The sequence below is a fragment of the Maylandia zebra genome, linkage group LG4 (genome assembly GCF_041146795.1).
Source record: "Maylandia zebra isolate NMK-2024a linkage group LG4, Mzebra_GT3a, whole genome shotgun sequence".
Classification (NCBI taxonomy): domain Eukaryota; kingdom Metazoa; phylum Chordata; class Actinopteri; order Cichliformes; family Cichlidae; genus Maylandia; species Maylandia zebra.
In genome coordinates, this window is record NC_135170.1 from 24,033,804 (window position 1) to 24,051,495 (window position 17,692).

Sequence of the window (17,692 nt, forward strand, 5' to 3'; positions counted from 1 at the left end):
CACCATATATTTTCTTAACATTAGTAAAATACATTTTTGTTGGGAATAACAGATTGTAACCAATCATTTTTCTCGCACTGACGGTACTAAGGTTGCCGTCAGTGTGGCGCAAATGTGACATGAATAATTAATATGAGAGTGTAAAAAGATTCGTCATTTGAAACTGTAGTCAAGTATGATGTGCTGGTTTCACATGGGACTTTTTTTTAAAGATAAGATGACTTTTGTATGCATAGCCATCTGAAACATTACTGTACATTTGACCCTTACAATTAAATTCATAAACCTCTTTCGGTGTGCTCAGTATTTTCATACCAGTACATGCAGCAAGCACACTTTGCTGCTAAATCTAAATGCCTAGGAATGTGCATTTAGTGCAGATCATCATGCATCATTTTAGCTTACTAAATCTGTAATTTAGAGACTCGTTTGAGGCAATCTACTGCCGCCTACTGGAGACAACAGCAACGTGACATTCACGAGCCAATCCATGTGCCCAGATCAAGCAAACATGAGTCCATTCAGCATTTCACAGCATGCAATCCTTTTTCACTGTAGATTTTAAATGCGTTACTATTCTAACATTAAAATGTCCTACTCTTAGGATAACACTGCTGGTCTTTGCAATGACAATCGAATGAAATGCAATCTTAGAAAGAAAAGCAAATGAAAAAGCATCATTAAAAATGTAAAATGGGGGGGGGGGTTGCCCTCCTCTGGGAATTTTCATGAGCATGAGTAGCGGTGTGATTCAGGCCCTGCCATGTTTCCGCGCGTTTTTGTTGTTATATAAAAACATAATCAGGTATCGCGCATCAATGGTAAACAGCGTTGGCTGGAAGTCACGTGTAGCCCTCTCCCGACAGATCGACGTCACGTTAAGCGCCGATTGGCTGAACCTTTCGGCTACAGCGTGACCTGTGCTCTGATTGGTCCGTGATTCCTGTCAGTCATTTTTTTTCTATCGCCCTCTCATAATGCAGCATGGGCGAAAATACTAGATTGAAGAGCTTCATCTGAGGAAGCAGAGGCTTCTAGTTTAAATTATTTTGTCCCGTTGAGTGAAAGGTAAGTGAACGGAAAGGCGTATTCGTGTAATATCTGTTCGCTGCTTGTTTACGTGGTGCTGTCGTTGGGCTAAGAGGCGAGATGTGGCGGTTAGGGAGGTTTGTTAGCTACCTGGGTGCTGGGATGCTAACCACATTGCAGCACTGAGGGAGGCTGGCTTTCGCCACGTTAAGCTAGCTTGGCTGCTAACCGCGTTGCTCCACTGTTAAACGATTGAATAGCAGAACACGAATCAGTCGACAGCAGGGACAGATAAACGATTAAATATCGAGCAGTTGCGATATTTAGCGACGCTTCCTGTATAAATTTTAAACGGTTCAGGGCGAGATTAGCTGCGGCTGTAGATAAGCAAACTAGCATTCAAGCTTTGGTGATTGGCCCATAGTGGTGGGACCAGTAGGTGAGCAGCTACACCGGCTACTTCATGGAGCTCTTAACGACCTTTAGAAAAAACAAGACCTCAAACTAGCTTAAATTATGCGTCCAGGTAGATTTATAAGCAGGTCAAAACAATAAGCTGTGGGATTTAAGAAGTGAAATCTCTACACTTTGAGTGTGCTTGTGGGAGTGTGTTGAAGCGAGTGAGTAGCTTTTTGTAGATCTATATATTAAACCTGGAGTAGTCCAGTTTTGGGGGGTTTTTTGGTGTCATTAGACAAACCTTTGCAGCAAGTTCTTTAAGAGTGATCTGAACCCTCAGTTTTAAAAACATATAGGATGGCCCAATGCTCCTCTAGTGGTGGTGGGTGACTTAGATATGGGAGAAGGTGAGGGCTGAATGCATGTTTTCATATTCTGGTGTTTTGTTTTAATAGTTTATGGATTTTTTTTTCCTCTGTCGTTTGAGTAGTAGTTGAGAATGAATTATTTCAGGGATAAATTATGCTGAGTAAGTAATGTTAATTATCCAAAGCTTCTGTGGCTCAACAAGACAATAAATAAATAAAACATGTAAAGCTACCCGCTGTGGTGACCCCTTGTAAATAAATGCCCTTTTTTAATGATATATTGCCTCATATATATATATATATATATATATATATATGCCTCCTATATATTCAAAAAGAATCATTTTTTTAAAATGTTCTCATAGTTTGTTTTGTGTCATAATTCAACATTTTTGGTAGCCCTTGAAGTCACCTGCATCCAGCAGTAGTTTAGGCAGGATATGTGCACGATCTATGTATGCATAGTTTACGAAATGCAAATAAAGAGTCAGTATTGGGTAATGCAAGTATTCACTGGAGGGTACTTGAAAGTAATCCCACTGTCTCTACATTTTTTTTATTTTTTTTATTCTTTGTTTAAATATTAGTAGCTAACATAATTTGCTATTGACTGTCCATAAAAGCACTTAATAAACTAATTCAGCTGCAATCTATCCTACAAAAGTAAAAGCTAGTTTTGGTTGCTCACTTATTCGGAAAGGATCGCGCCGCATGTTTACACAGGATGCCCTTCGTGATGCAATCCCAGAAGGAACTCTCAGGATCAAACTGAGGTTCTCCGAACTTTCACTGTGCAATATGGAGTCAATCTATCCTTTACGAGTCAGTTTTCTAAACATCTAAATTTAAGTTCAATATCAGTTGTGTTCCTACAAATTGAATGAAATATTTTCATATCAGTGTGAGGATTACCTTTTAAAATCGGAAACAACCAGGTTATAAGTTTTTAAACCCCTGTAAATAGGCTTTAAGTCGTATTGTTTAGTTTGACATTGCACTACATATTGATTACATAGGCAAAATGGCTTAACAAGACCTTACGCTTAATGACTGTCTGCCTGTGTACATCCCTTCCTTCATTGAATGGAATAGCCCTTTATTGTCATGGTACATGTACAACGAAAAAGGCAAAGGGCATTGATGGAAAGTGGAACAGAAAACAAAGCCATGCTAACATAAATTACCACATAAAGTGAAAACTTATTAAAGTTGGCTTTAAGATATCTGAAGTACTCTTAACATTAAAAAGCTTTACCAGTGTAATTTTATGCTTGATGTAAGCTTGAGTTGACAAGACGAGGAATTGTATTTGTTTTATTTTTGGATGTAATCGATTTTCTTTTTTTTCTCAAATTAAGCATCGGTGTAAGTAATTATTCCCAGATTATCACTGTTTGTGAAAACCTTCACTCACCTTAAAATGACCCGTGTCTTAAATAGCATCATTTGTTAGTTATGCAACCAGCATATCCCAAACAGCAGTCAGAAAGTTTCTGTGTTATCAGTAATGTGACACAATCGGATTAAACATCCGTGTTTTGGTCAGCGCATCAGCAGAGCTGCCTGTTTGGACGGTTGCATCACTGCAGTTAGCTCCCTCTCCCTGTGGGCTCTGTGCTTCTTAGTTGTATCAGTATCAGCAGCACGTGAAGGTCAGCATGCCCTTGTGCATACAATGCATGTTCGGCCCTCCTTCCCTCTTCATGACGTCACTGCCTACTCTGATGAGTAAGTCGTAGTGCTGTATTGTCTCTATGATGTAGCCTTCGCTTCTGTTTGTTTGTTTTTTTTTCCTTAGATGTTTTGTTGTCTTTATCTGGGGGGGACGGTATCATTTGTATGGGTAAACTGAGAGAAGATTGAATGTTTTACACACTCACCATCAAAATATGGCGTTGCTATGCTGTGTAATAATAGCTTACTCGTAAGTTTAAAAAGTAAGTCACAGGTTCAGCGATTGATAGTTGAATGTGTTACTCGAGGGATTGCAGGTCACCTACTCTCCGACCCTCTAATGCTCCGTAGTTTGGAGTTGCTCTCTGTTAACTGCAATGATCAGCTGTGTAAACAATGTGTCACTCTTTCCTTTGGACTTTGATCTCCTCATTTCTTCCCGCTGCAGTCAGCCGGCCAGTCAACTTGATCGACTAACACCCTTCATCAGCTGTTTAGTTTAGCAGCCTGAATCAGAGCTCCTTTACAGCTGCCTGGTGTAAAGCAGCAGTTCTCAACACTAAAATGGTCTTTGTGTACATTAAGCTGCTTTTTATGTGTAGAAACAGTACATGGAAAACACTTTTAGGTTTACTGTTATTACTTGTTACTGTAGATCTCTAACTGTTGTGACAAAATTTAAGGAGCTACAGCTTTGCTGATTATGCACTCACTGGAGTTGAGAGGATGACAAAAAATTTGATTAGGTCAAAATGTGACTTGTATAAATGTAATTTGGCAGTTAACTACAGCTGCTCACACCTTATGTGTAAGCATAAATGCTCTCCCTCTCCTATCCCATACACTCCCCCACCCTATGTTACATCTGATGCCTTGCATAACTGCAGGGACAGCTGCCAAGACCCAGCTGGAAGCACTCAGTCCTTATCTCTCTTGTAAGGTGATGTCAGAAAATGTGCCTAGAGAGGTGCCCACTGGAGGGCAAACAAACGGGCTTAATTTATTACCTATGAGAGAAATTTAACTTGTATTTGCAGGTTTAATTTTGCTCATGTTTAACTCTGAAACAAAGTAATTTTGTGTGAGCATTTTTTGCAGATATAAAAAAAAAAGGATGGCATGTCATTGATATCATTGAAATGGTACATTTTTATTTTTATTTTTTTGTGCAGTCTTGAGAAGTGATGCTGACACTCAATCTGTTTGTCCCCACAGTGATGTTCCAACAATGCCGATAGTGGATAAACTCAAGGAGGCTTTAAAACCTGGCCGAAAGGACACAGGCGATGAGGGTGACCTCAACAAGCTATTGGCCTCTTCTGCCAAGAAGGTCCTTTTGCAGAAAATAGAGTTTGAGCCTGCCACCAAGGGGTTCTCCTATCAGCTCGACAGCCTAAAGAACAAGTATGTGATCCTCAATCCTAGGACTGAGGGTGCTACAGCACAGAAAGCTGCAGAGCCTGCTCAAATTAAGAGGCAAGGTAAGCTCTCAAAATGAACTGAAAATTGAGCAGAATTTGATGGCCTGACATTTTCCATGTTTGACCTTTTGTTCTTTGATGCTTACCCTGAAAGCTCAGTTCTGGCGTTCTGTCCTCGGCTAATGTCACAAAATTGCCTGTACCCCTTCTTTAGTCTTAGAGAATGTGGTCGGGGGCCAGAGCGATGGGATCCCTGCTCCGCAGAAGATGCTCTTTCCGGGGAACAAGATCACCCTTAAGTGGGAGCGTGTGTACAGGGTGGGAGCCGGCCTCCATAACCTTGGAAACACCTGCTTCCTCAATTCCACAGTGCAGTGTCTCACCTACACGCCGCCACTTGCCAACTACTTACTCTCAAAGGAGCACAGCCGTGTCTGTGAGTAGATTTACTATCCTATTTACTTATTTTTTTTTTTATTTTAAACACTAACAGTTTCTCACACAGTTTGGGGAATTACTTTTACCTGGCCTATATCCCTGTGTGTGCCTGAAGAAGGAAAAACAAGAAGTGTAGCTTCATTTGGTTCAGCTAGTTTATTTTGAGCTCCCAATCATCCAGGGATTTCCTTACCTGGATGATTGTGCATGCATCAAGACATTTATTATTTGGAGCGTTTTTTTTTTTTTTGTTTTTTTTTTTACTCGTTTTGATCATCTCATTCAAACAGACTCTATATAAAAGATTAACATATTGTAATATCAGCAGCTGGTTTGTGGAATGCCTTTTAACCCCTTAAATTTGAGTTAAAGGTATTGTTTTTGTATTTAATGCTAACACCTGCTTATACTTTTATGTTATTTGTAACTCCTCTTCCTCTTTGTTGTTCAGGTCACCAGTCAGGCTTCTGTATGATCTGTGTAATGCAGAACCATATCATCCAAGCCTTCGCCAACACAGGCAACGCCATTAAGCCCGTCTCCTTCATCAGAGACTTAAAAAGTAAGATCGCCCTCCTTTAACAGTGCCTGAGCAGTTTATGCCTTCTAGGTTTATCTCAGACGTCACATTTATTGGTTGGCTACTCTCAAGGGTAATGTGTTGCAACAGTGTCCCGTATGACAACAATGGGCAGTAACTGCAGTATAGAAGTGGAGCAGTGAGACTGCAGTTAGTGAATGAATCCCACGTAGACAGTAGCGATGAGGTGTGAGTAGTGCCCTGACACGGCGAGTTACTGTGCTGTAGTTTCATTGCACCCTAGTCCCCTCCCTACCTGGCTGCTTCCTCCTTATGTGATGCTGCAATCATGTCTCCACCTCCTGTGCCTCATTTTCTCTGCCTCCCTCCTTTCCCAATGCCCTTTCTGTCTCCTTGTGACTGCGGGCTTTAGCACAAAAATGTACAGGCCACCTGCTTTCTCCCCCCCATCAGAGCTCAGGATGCGCTGTATGTGTGTTCAGGTTTTTTATACATTGATTTAGCTAGTGGCCTCCTCTGTAGCTTAAAATGTGCCGCTAATGCTGGAACAGTTTAAATGCACACATTGAAATATCAACCTCGGTATTTCTAGTCCAACTCTAAAGGCCATTAATACAGTGCCATATCACTGCACAAAAACAAAAGAGCTTACTGCTGCCGATTCCTGAACTGCCACCAGATCTCACAGCTGAGGTTTCACAAACAAAATAAAAACACGACACACCAGTATTAATACCCACAGCTTTAATGTCTTCAAGATGTTGCCTCTCTCCTCTCCTGGAAGTGCCTGGAATAGATCATTAGTGCTTGATGTATTATATTCCTTTTTCCCCACTCTCGGGTGACTCATTGTTGTGAATGTGCAGGGGTGCTATGCTGGGAATATGTTGATGACCACATTCTAATAGCTCATCCAGTTTTCCATTAGGAAATAACAGTAGGGTACATTATCTCTACTATGAGACTCTTACTGCAGATTAGACGCCGCTCTGTAACCATAACATGTTTATTGGGTCATTATGCCATGGTCTGGGTGAAAGCTCTAGTTTGATTGGCTGCAGGGTGTACTGTATTTCCTGATAAAGGACCTTTATGTAGTTACAGTGAAACAGCCAGCCCACTGTTTGAAATGAATGTGCTGACCTAACCTGTTTCTATAATAGTTACAAAAAAGTGTGACTGTTAACCTGGGGAAAATGACAACTTGGATGGCTGGAGTGTAGCTAAAGAGACTGGACACAAAGGACAGGAGGTGCTAGTTTCTAAAGGAAGAAACAAAGGACTGCTAGAGTTTTGTACTGTCCAGTTTGCCAGTGTAGGAAGAGTATAGTGCCAGCCTATAAAAGGAGTGGTATTTATCATATTACCTCGACATGCATGTATTTCCTTTGAGTGCCGAGAGAGAGCCGATGAATCGGCTCACTGATTGTTGTACATCACTACTATCTGTATTAGCCATTCACTTTATAAGTGTGCACATGTGCCGTGTCATATTTTAATAGTTAAATGACTATAATCAGTTATTCTTGTTATGAAGACTATAGAGAGAACCTAATTTTACGTTGTGGGCCAGTTCAGTTAAATCTCAGTGGGTCAGACAAATCGGTTAATCACCTAATGACCATTTAAAAAAACCTGATGTGTTCTCCTTAAGTCTTCATGTTTCTGCATTGTAAAGAAATGCTGCTGTAGTAAATGAAAGTAAAAAGCATTGCTGTTAGACTTTGTCTATAAGAAATAAAGTTGTAAACATTAAAAGCACTTGTAACTCCTTCCTGATCTTTGACGTGTAATTAAAACAACAACAAAAATAAAAAAAATAATAGAAAAAAATCTTTGAATTAACAGCAAAATTCAGTTTTTACATTTTGTTTGTGTATAAATAAAAACATTTCTGTAGAAAATTATGGAAAACAATAACTTTTCTGTTATTTAATAATGAAAATATTACTTCAATTTGTGACCTTTAATGGTTTACTTTGGTGTCTATCAGGCCATAAGTGATAAGCTGTCATGCTATAAATAAGAAATGAATTTTTTGTTAGGTTTTTTTATTTTTAATGAACCTCTACAGTTTCTTGCTTTGCTTTCACTTATTGTCAGAAATCACGATATGTAACAAATGTCTGTGACCTCAGTCAGATAATCTGGGTAGTCAGTGGTTGATCTATTTCTTTAATGAGCCTGTGGGTCATTGCAGTTCATCAACATTTTATCAAATACAAGGAACATTATTGACAAGTTGGAAAGTGAGAGACGCCTTTCTCTGAGCCTCCCTGTCTCAGTAAGTGCGAGGCTAGAGGAAAAATGTAACTCTGGTAAAGCATGAAATCTGACAGGCTCTTTGTCGTCCACAGAAATTGCAAGACATTTTCGCTTTGGTAGTCAAGAGGACGCCCATGAATTTTTGCGGTACACCATCGATGCCATGCAGAAAGCCTGTCTCAATGGCTATCCGAAGTAAGGATTTATGCTTCTTATGATATTTGTTTAGTCATTAGTCATTACATGAATAACTTTTGTCTTTGTGTTTTTAGGCTTGACAGGCAGACCCAGGCCACGACACTGGTTCACCAGATCTTTGGAGGTTACCTCAGGTCAAGAGGTATTGACTGATGAATAAACACGCAGCTCAGATTAAGTCTTAATGGTTTGATGCAGGTTAATACTCAATATACTAAATTAGGCTAATATAATCTTTTTAGTCATGCATGGAAAACAGAGAGGTGTCATATGTGTGTATCTTACCTTGGCTTAAGATGCAGGTATCCTGTGTAATTATTTTATTTATTTTTTTAGAAAAAGACACTACATTGTCAAAATTTATTTAACTATTCAATCTCTGTGTTTTACTTAAGAACCCACTGCTCAAATATTCTAATTTAAATTGAATTAAAATCTTATTAAAAGAGACATTCATTATGATTAACTTTCATATTGAAAGTGAGAGGTTAAGGAACAGTTCGTGTAATTTCTTTTATGTGGGTTCAAGAGTTTCGCTTGTTCTATAATGGAAAAATAGAAACGAGTTAAAATGTAAAAGGAATTTCCCCTTAAAGTTTGCTCTAATAGTCAGATGAGGTTGTTTGAGGTGCCTGACAGTTTCATGTTTACAGGAAATTGAACTGAGGTTGCTGCAGCTTCAACAGATTTTACTTACAAGTACTGTCAGAAGAGTGAGACTTGTTTTTTTTGCCTTTCAGTAAAATGCTCTATTTGTAAAAGTGTCTCAGATACGTACGATCCTTACCTGGATATCGCCGTTGAGATTCGGGTATGTTGCACGATATCTCCTTATTGTATAACGTTTATTTTCATGGAAATGTTCATGTTTCTGTCTTTGGAAAGTTTGGTAACGTAATTTCTGTTGTGTTGTTTTAGCAAGCAGCAAACATAGTGCGAGCCTTGGAACTGTTTGTTAAACCAGATGTTTTAAGTGGAGAGAATGCCTACATGTGTGCCAAGTAAGTTCCCCTCTCATGTAGTCAGAAATGATTCAAAATACTTTCACCAGACACTTCATTAGGTACACCTTGTTAGTACTGGGTTGGACCCCATTTTGGCTTCAGAGCTGCTTTGATTCTTTGTGGCACGTATTCAGCAAGGTGCCTCTTGGGCCATATTGACATGATGGCATCACACAGCTGCAGATTTGTTGGTAGCACATCCGTGATGCAGATCAGTATAACTGCAGTAGCTCAGTAGTTTCCGAAATAGACTGGTTGTGGATGGCAGACGGGCCAAACCACGTTCAAAGTAATTTAAATCACCTTTCTTCTCCATTCTGATGCACAGTTTCAACTTCAGCAGGTCGTTGTGACCATGTGTACGTACCTAAATGCATTTAGTCGTTACCATGTGAATGGCTGACTAGATGTTTACATTAAGCAGTTGAACATGTGTATCTAACAAAGTCAGTGGTGAGTGTAAATCTTAAAATTTTTGGGGAAAAGGTCTTAAAATTAAAAAAAGATTAAAGAGTGTCGTCATAATTTTTATTTTTCGTCCTCTTCAGGTGCAAAAAGAAAGTGCCGGCCACCAAGCGCTTCACAGTGCATCGAACATCCAACGTACTCACCCTTTCACTGAAGAGGTTTGCAAACTTCAGCGGTGGAAAAATAACAAAGGTTAAAGAATTTTCACGACACGGACTGATTTTTAGCAAAACTGCCTCATTCCTCTATATATCTCACACCTTTCTGTCATTTTCTTCTTCTTTTTCAGGATGTTGGTTACCCAGAATTTCTAAACATCCGCCCTTACATGTCTCAGAGCTCAGGCGATCCTGTCATGTACGGCCTCTATGCTGTTCTGGTGCATTCAGGCTACAGTTGTCATGCTGGACACTACTATTGCTATGTGAAGGTAAGACGGTATAGATAAACAATCTTTTTAGTGTGCGTGTGACAGGAACGTGAAGGAAAATTGGCTTTAAAAATCCTTCCACTCCGTCTTGTGGATTCCGATCGGGAAAGGTGACAAATTAGGTGTCAGCGATCTGAATTTAAAGTTCCTTTTCTACACTGTTTGTGAAAGCTTGTTGTGAAACTTTCCCATTAATACGTCAGTTTTGTGGAGTCAGAAGTGACTATATGTGGACAAGAGAGTGGATTGTTAATAGCTTACCATAGCAGACCTGGATAACAAGCTGTATCCATCGAATATACCAGTACAACACATTTACACAGATAGCTGCCAGTTTTTGCCAAATATCGATCTTCACCAAAAGTCAGGGTCACATTGGTTTCTCTCAGTTCCTTTTTAAAAGCTAAAAGTTAACAAATCCCTTTCACAGCTAAACTAGTGATTAAGATTTGAGAGCTTTAGTTATCTTTACAGGGAAAATGGCTTTATTTTATGTTTCTTCCCTCTTTTATCCTCACAGGCAAGCAATGGACAATGGTACCAAATGAATGATTCAATGGTGCACTCAAGTAACATCAAAGTGGTCTTGAACCAGCAGGCTTATGTGCTTTTCTACTTGAGGTGAGACGGTAGCGAGTGATGCAAGAGATCAAAAAAGATGTCTGTACCTCCTGGATGTGCAGTCCAACAAACTAGAGTCTGTGTTTGTGTGTTAAAGGATACCTGAAACCAAGAAAAATGCAGATGGGCAGACCACCAAGCAGGGGATGTTGTATTCCGGGAAGAATACGGCACCATCGGAACAGATAAAGAGGTCCAACTTGAACGGGCCTCTCTCTTCCCCACAGGTGAAAAAGGTATAAGAAATATTTGGCTTTTTGTAAAATAGTAAATGTATGTGTTAAACTTTCTAGCTTTTAACATTCTGGATAAAAAATGTAAGAAAAGTCCTCGTTTTCTTGATAGAAACTTGAGCCAGCCCAGCTGCGCAAGATCCAGTCGATGGACGGTGGTTTGGGTTTGCCCATTTCCAGGAACGGTGTGAGCACTCAGCCACAGCCCCGACTGTCCAACTGGACATCCTCTTCCAACGGTCTGCCAAAGCTGCCGGGTGGACCCGCAGTTATAGAGGAACCTTTCAAGAAGGTGAAGAAGCCCTCTTCGCAGAGCCAGCTGCCATCCCGCAGCAGCACTCCGACCCCTTCCAACAACGGGGTCAGCAGAACGGAGGGAGATAAAAAACAAGGTGGAGAAGGCAGAGGCATGGCAGCGTCTACCTCATTTAAGTCTTTGTCTGACTCCTCCTCTGCTGACACCACTGAGTCAAAGGTACGGTATAAAGTCAACAAGCATGAATACAAATGTTACATTAAGGGTGAAATCTTGACAGGGATTTTTAATTTTGATCATCAGGTAATAAAAAATACTCAAAATATTTGAGTGCTGTGAAAAGCAGTGGCATTTCTTTAGGGAAACATGCTTTCCTACAGAGATTCAGTCTACAGTAGCATGAAAACAAGGATTCTCTCACATTTCAGAAGCCATGTTTGATGTAAAAGATCAGATCTGCAGCTTCACAAAAGCATAACCGCCACCTGTGGTTTTCTCTCTCTGGACCAGGACTCCGTTGGTCCCAAAAGTGCACCAGTAGGAGAGACTCCCTCCACTCCTCGGAAAGGCTCCAGCGGCCTGGCGTCTCCAGCAAGGAGCGTGGAGCGCTCTCAGAGCACAGAGGAGCAGAAGACGGCAAAAATTAAACCCCCGGCTCTCGGCAACATCACATCTGAAGCCACCAGCACCATGTCACCTCCACCTGCCAAGAAGCTTGCCCTGTCGGCCAAGAAGGTGAACGTCATCCCCATCCACAGCAGTTGCCTCACTTCCTGTCTTACTACAAACTCATAATAATTCTGCTTCCTGTCGTGTAACGCCACACCTGCTGTCACAAATTGCACCGTTGATTTCAATTAGTCTTTTTTATTCAGGCAAGTTAAAGAGTGGTGTTGTGTTACGTTTTATGCCTTTTATGTAATGTCTTATTTCTCCAGTGTACCGTCTAATCAACCACATGTTAGCACTTGTTTAAAGTTTGTCTTCTTTTCCTTTAGTTTGTTCTTTTTTCCTAATCATTTCTAATTCTTCTCTGCCATACCCTTTCTACTTTGTTTTCCTCTCTCCACCCCCCCCCCCCAATCATCCTTTTAATCACCCTGTTTTTTTCCTTTATTTACTCTCTTCCTTATTTTTGTCACACTCATGGCTATTTTCTTTAGACCACCAAGTTTTTATTTATGTCGATAACTGCAGGCTCGCAGCCGGAGTCCGAACAGCATTGATGTTCTGCCCCGTTTGCCGTCCAGTGACCCCATGCATCAAAATCAACTTAACTCCCTCACCCTTGCCTCACCCACTCCCACTCACAGGTATGTATATGGAAACCTGTTTCGTATTGCGAATACTCACACTAGGCATGGTTGAGTTGTACAGTCCTCTGCCACTTAGGGGGTCAGTATACTCTTAATGTGAGTGTATCCATTCAAATTTTGACACCCAAAAACAAAGACGATCCTTATTTCTTTTCCAGAGCTGATCCATTCCATTCATGTAAAGTCCAATCATCACCTTTAGCCCATTCAACTGGATCCTTCAAACTGCAGAGTCCTCAGAAACAGTCCCTTTTCTCCACACTGCAAAAGCCAAGCGTGAGCCTTCCTCCTAAAACAAACGGTCTTCACTGTCCAGGCCCAAAGAGTCCCAAGTCTTCCAACAAGCTCAACTCAGTGGTTCAAGAACCAGACCTTGACGACCCTCCCGCTCAAAATGTCAAACACAAAAAGAAGAAGAAGAAGCGGCGGCATTCTGAGGTGGAGAGCGTCCCAGAGCCAGTCACATCCCCAGCTCCACAGACACAGTGCACTGCAGCAGAGTCCGATGGCGAGAAGAGGTGCAAGAGGAAAAAGAAGAAGCGAAAGCGGCTGGACGAAGACGGAGAGAAGGCGAAGGAGCGGGCGTGTGTCTCGTCTCATTTGGACACGTCAAGCCAGGAGGAGGACTGGTGTCAGAGTGGCATGTGGAGCCTGACCCCTCAGTCCAGTGCAGAAGAGTCTAAGAAAAAGCCTCAGTTATCCGCTACAACTCCATCGCAGTGTGAGTCAAACCGGAAAAAGCAGGAAACGGATTGTGTGTTGAAGAAGAAGAAAAAGAAGAAAAAGAAAGACAATGTGGGTCAGTCAGGAGACGCTCTGCAGGATACAGTGTCTGCACGCTCTACAACAGAAAGGTTGGTTCGAGTCTGGTTATGTTTGTTCTTCACCTGAAGTTGAGTTCGTGTGTAAAGCTCTCAGAAAGTCTACATTACTGGCTTGACTCTAGGAATCAAGAACTTTTCTAAATGTGTTATCATTATTCATAACTCTCATAAAGGACTTGAAATAAGATTCTTTTTCATTAAATATTTGATCTTCTCACCCTTAAGGGTTAAGAGTGAGACAAAGTAGTTGCTTCTGCTATATGCCTTTCATTACCTCGATCTCTCATCTGCTTTTTCCCCAGAAGCAGTTCTGAGATGAAGCCCACAGGGAGCCAGAAAGATACAGGAGATTTATTAAAAGTAAAAAAGAAATTAAAAGTGAAGAAGAGGCTAAAAGAAGAGATGCAGCAGTGGGAGGAGAGCAAGCATTGTCCTGATGCTGAGACTGAAGCATCGGAGCCCCCGTACAAAAAGAAAACGATGGAGAAGGACAGAATAAACAAAGAAAGCACAGGTGTGTGAGCGAGAACTTAACATTACATCGATTACCTGTGGAGTGTCAATGTAAAATTTTGATTGGAGCCATTTGACAAAATCACTTTGCACCTCTGCAGCCTTTCAGCCTTTCTGTGGAGTGACCAGTCATTCTACTTTTGTGCAGAGTGTGACTCGTTGCATTTTGAGAATGTCAGATTTAATCACAGTTCTGTGATTTTGTTTTGTTTTGTTTTTTCTCAATTCCCAGCCACAGTGGTAGTGTGGGACAGCCAAGTGAAGGACGGCTACAAGCGCAGCGTGGCACCAGCGGCTGATGGAAGTACATCGGATGGCTCGACCCGCGCCGCACCCGTAGCTTGGGATGGGAAAAAGACGAGTAGTGTGGTAGAAGAGCTGCTCAGGAACGCGTCGGATAAAGCCTACGGAGCCAATGGTGAGATGCAGAGTCATATTTGTGTTTTTAAATGCAATTTTAAAGAAAATGTGTTTTTAAAGACCCTAAAGGGTGTCAGTGTCTTGTCTTCACTAGTCCTCAGTTGGGATGGTGAGGTCTCTGCTGTCAGCAGAGATGCCATTGAAGATGCCCGCGATGCCAGGTGTGACACTGTGATCGACGAGTGGGATGAAGACTTCGACAGGGGAAAGGTGAGGGGTGAAATGCAACATGAAAAAAGTCATTGTCTGTCTGTTCAGTTCACAAGAATCTGTACTGCTGCATTAGAATTAGTTAGATTTCAGTGAAACTTGCACACAGTGATCACCTAATGGGTCTTTACTCAAAACGTGCATGAGGTCAAAGTTACATTTGTCATTTCACAGGCAAATTTAGTGCCACTAACCAGACTTTTTATTGTACTATTCTTAGTTAGCGTATTGTCTGTCTTGTCTTAATGTTGGTTTAAAATGGAGCACTGTAACAAAAAATAATTTCCCCCAGGGATCAATAAAGTATTCTGATTCTGATTCAGACACGTTGTTGCTCTTGGGACCTAAACAGTTACTTGTGACACTTTTGCATGTATATTGTGCAATCAAGTACGATCCCTGGAAAGATTGTCTAAAAATGTGTTGTTGTAATCTCTGTTATTAAACAACACAGCGCCCCTATTTCTCTCTATGATGGCCAGTTTTTACCCTGCTTTCCTGTTTAGTATTTTGATTATTAACAACTAAAATACTTCTCCGAGACGATATGCAATTATTTAATTTTAATTTTGTCCCCTTTTCCTCTTATTAACAGGTGACGAAAGTAAAGCAGTATAAAAGAGAGAAGTGGAGAGGGGCCAGCAGCATGTTCCAGAAGATTCAGGACAGGCGGAACAAGTGGTCTGTAACACCCGGAGGGAAGAGAGTTTTTGGAGTCCGACGCTGAGAGTCCAGATTGCTGCTGAAGTCTTGCTGACTTGAAATTGAGACAGAAAATACTTTTCTTACCAAACTCATTTACCCAATCTCTCTCTCTCCCTCTCTCTCTCTCTCTTTTTTTCTTTTGTCTTTTGTTTGTTTAATCCCCCATATTCAAGAATAAGATATGTGCCAAAAGCAGTACACATTACTGTATCAGCAGTCTGCCAACACAACTTTTAAACTAATCAATGTGAAATATTGTTTTCAGCAGACAGCTGAATTTCACTATCTCCCCTTTAGATGCCGCCATGAGCAGCTTAAAGTTTTCTATGCATTCAGTATTTAATTGAAAATCCTTACATCACGAACATCACGTCAATATCGCGCTAGATTTGTGTCCTTTGAGCCCCGATTATTTCCCTGAAAATGTGCTACCATGAAATACAAAAAGCTTTACCGTAATTGTGAAAGGTAGGCTGTGACTCATTGGCCTCGCTGAAAACTGCGCTGAAAACGCAATCTGAGCAAAAAAAGTGACTTTTTTTAACAAAAAATGAAATTATTCTATGTCAAATAACAAAGCTGGACTCATTCATTATTCTTGTTTTAGATTTCTTAAATATTTTTATGTTATTATTATTTTTTTCTCATAAGTTGGGATTTTATTTTGTACTCTAGTGTCTGTACCACACTGCTTCTTTTTAAGGACCGAGTTTTGCCTGCATATTGTTGGTAAAATTGAGGTTTAAAATAGCCACTGTTTCCTCATTACGCATGCCTAAACTGGTTCAAAACCCATTTTAAATGAAGGGTCGTTTGTAGTTGCGCAGTTCTTGTTACACACGTGATTTTTTCCCTTCCTTACCAAGTTCAGCTTTAATGTTAATACATTAATAATACAAAGGAATGCTCGGTGTCATCGATATGGAGGAAACGCATCGGATGCTGTTAGTTTTATTTTTTATTCATGAGTTATTGTTTTCTTACAGCTCGGTGCAATTGTTGTGTGCGTCGTAGAGGCCGGCGTTTCTGGAGGAACTCTCGTTGGCGCAGTTAATTTTCTACTGTGCAGCTATCCAACTATGTAGCTCATCTCATCAGTTCTTCATTTAGAGAAGCTCAGTTTGGAAACATGTTTTTGTTTTCTGTAAAGAAGGAAAAAAACTCCTTCACCACTATACTGCAATTAAAGGGTTACATTTTATACTTCTGGCACTGTGTTATGATGCGATAACTACATGATGAGATCTTCTTGTCCCCTTGTATCTTATACCTCTATGCAATTTTTCTGACAGTCATGCTCGCCGTCTAGAAACTGGGCTGAGACTCAGGAACCCAGAACCTCCTGTATTCCCATCTCCACCCTTGATCAGACCCCATTTCATGTAGGAGTCATCCCTGGACCTAAGCCGCCTCGTTGCATCCTGTACATCCTATAAACAACTGTTTTATACAAAATATATCAGGTGTGGAATCCATCTAATCATCTTGCACCAGTTTGGGCACAGATGTGTAGAGAAACTAAAGTTAAATAAACAAATGCTTTGCCAGTGTAGATTGTACAGTCCATCTTGTGCTACCAGTGTTTCCCCCACCCCGACAACGCTGTAAAGGTTTACCCACGCATTTCTTTTCATTCTAGAGATGTTGCCTTGAATTGGCTATAAAAAGCATAGGTTTTAATGTTATAAATATGTAATTTAAAGAAGATCTTTACTGTGCTACTAAATACTCAGAGTAGTCGGTGGGTGTTGAGAATTTATCTACAAGTGTGTTTGTTCAGTTGTGTGTAAGAGAGACATTTGTTTTTCATGCAAGTCCTTCCTTATGTCACTGTAATGTGTACAGTACAAGAGGGGCAGTGTCATTTCCAAAGGATAGCTGTGAAGTGGACTGGCAGATGAACATTTACTGGCGTGAATGGACAGTCCACATGTTTGCATTGATGGTTCCATATTTTGCACCACCTTTTCTGACCAGAGAAGAGAGCTTTCATAATGAAAGTAGCTCTTACCTCGTAATAGCTAACTGAAAAGGTGCAATAAAGTTGTGACTTTTGTGAGCTGATTGTGGGTTTTTTTTTTTTTCTCTTTGTCTTCCTCTGCTTTTTCCAAATATACAAATGGTATGTGGGTAAACAGCACAAATAGGGTCAGCATCACTGTTTAAGAAGGGTTCTTTCTTTAAGAAAGTCTGACTTACCAAAAGAGGTGCATGTATGTTGTATTGCCTTTATCTATGGAAGCTGAACCACTTACTGCACTTTCTTGTTAATACAGCATGCTGCTGGTTGGGTTACATTTAAAATGGACCTCAAAACCATTTGTGTACCATTTCAAGGAAACATGGTGCTCAATGCAAT

The 17,692-nt window shown here is 40.6% G+C and overlaps 1 protein-coding gene across 2 annotated transcripts; it reads left to right on the forward strand.

Moving 5' to 3' along the window:
- Window positions 1-941: 941 nt before the first annotated feature.
- usp36 (ubiquitin specific peptidase 36) lies at window positions 942-17,392 on the forward strand. Of its 2 annotated transcripts, none has more exons than XM_004559427.3 (20): window positions 942-1,068; window positions 4,686-4,951; window positions 5,106-5,327; window positions 5,781-5,891; window positions 8,228-8,330; window positions 8,408-8,475; window positions 9,074-9,144; window positions 9,252-9,334; window positions 9,886-9,997; window positions 10,095-10,235; window positions 10,756-10,856; window positions 10,954-11,092; window positions 11,202-11,564; window positions 11,856-12,080; window positions 12,543-12,658; window positions 12,820-13,515; window positions 13,788-13,999; window positions 14,231-14,416; window positions 14,513-14,628; window positions 15,224-17,392. In XM_004559427.3, the coding sequence occupies exons 2-20, from the start codon at window positions 4,699-4,701 to the stop codon at window positions 15,353-15,355; spliced, it is 3,450 nt and encodes a 1,149-aa protein (XP_004559484.1). In that variant the 5' UTR covers window positions 942-1,068; window positions 4,686-4,698; the 3' UTR covers window positions 15,356-17,392. The 2 variants fall into 2 exon arrangements, with proteins under 2 accessions (XP_004559484.1, XP_014264384.1); XM_014408898.3 differs by having other exon boundaries at window positions 13,791-13,999.
- The last annotated feature ends 300 nt before the right edge of the window (window positions 17,393-17,692 follow it).

What these genes read in the sequence shown, in the direction of transcription:
- usp36 (XM_004559427.3), top strand. Translation starts at nt 4,699, where the DNA reads ATGCCGATAGTGGATAAACTCAAGGAGGCTTTAAAACCTGGCCGAAAG. An exon ending in AAAGGAGCACAGCCGTGTCT is followed by an intron (nt 5,328 to 5,780) that starts GTGAGTAGATTT and finishes TTTGTTGTTCAG; the next exon opens with GTCACCAGTCAGGCTTCTGT. An exon ending in AGGTTACCTCAGGTCAAGAG is followed by an intron (nt 8,476 to 9,073) that starts GTATTGACTGAT and finishes TTTGCCTTTCAG; the next exon opens with TAAAATGCTCTATTTGTAAA.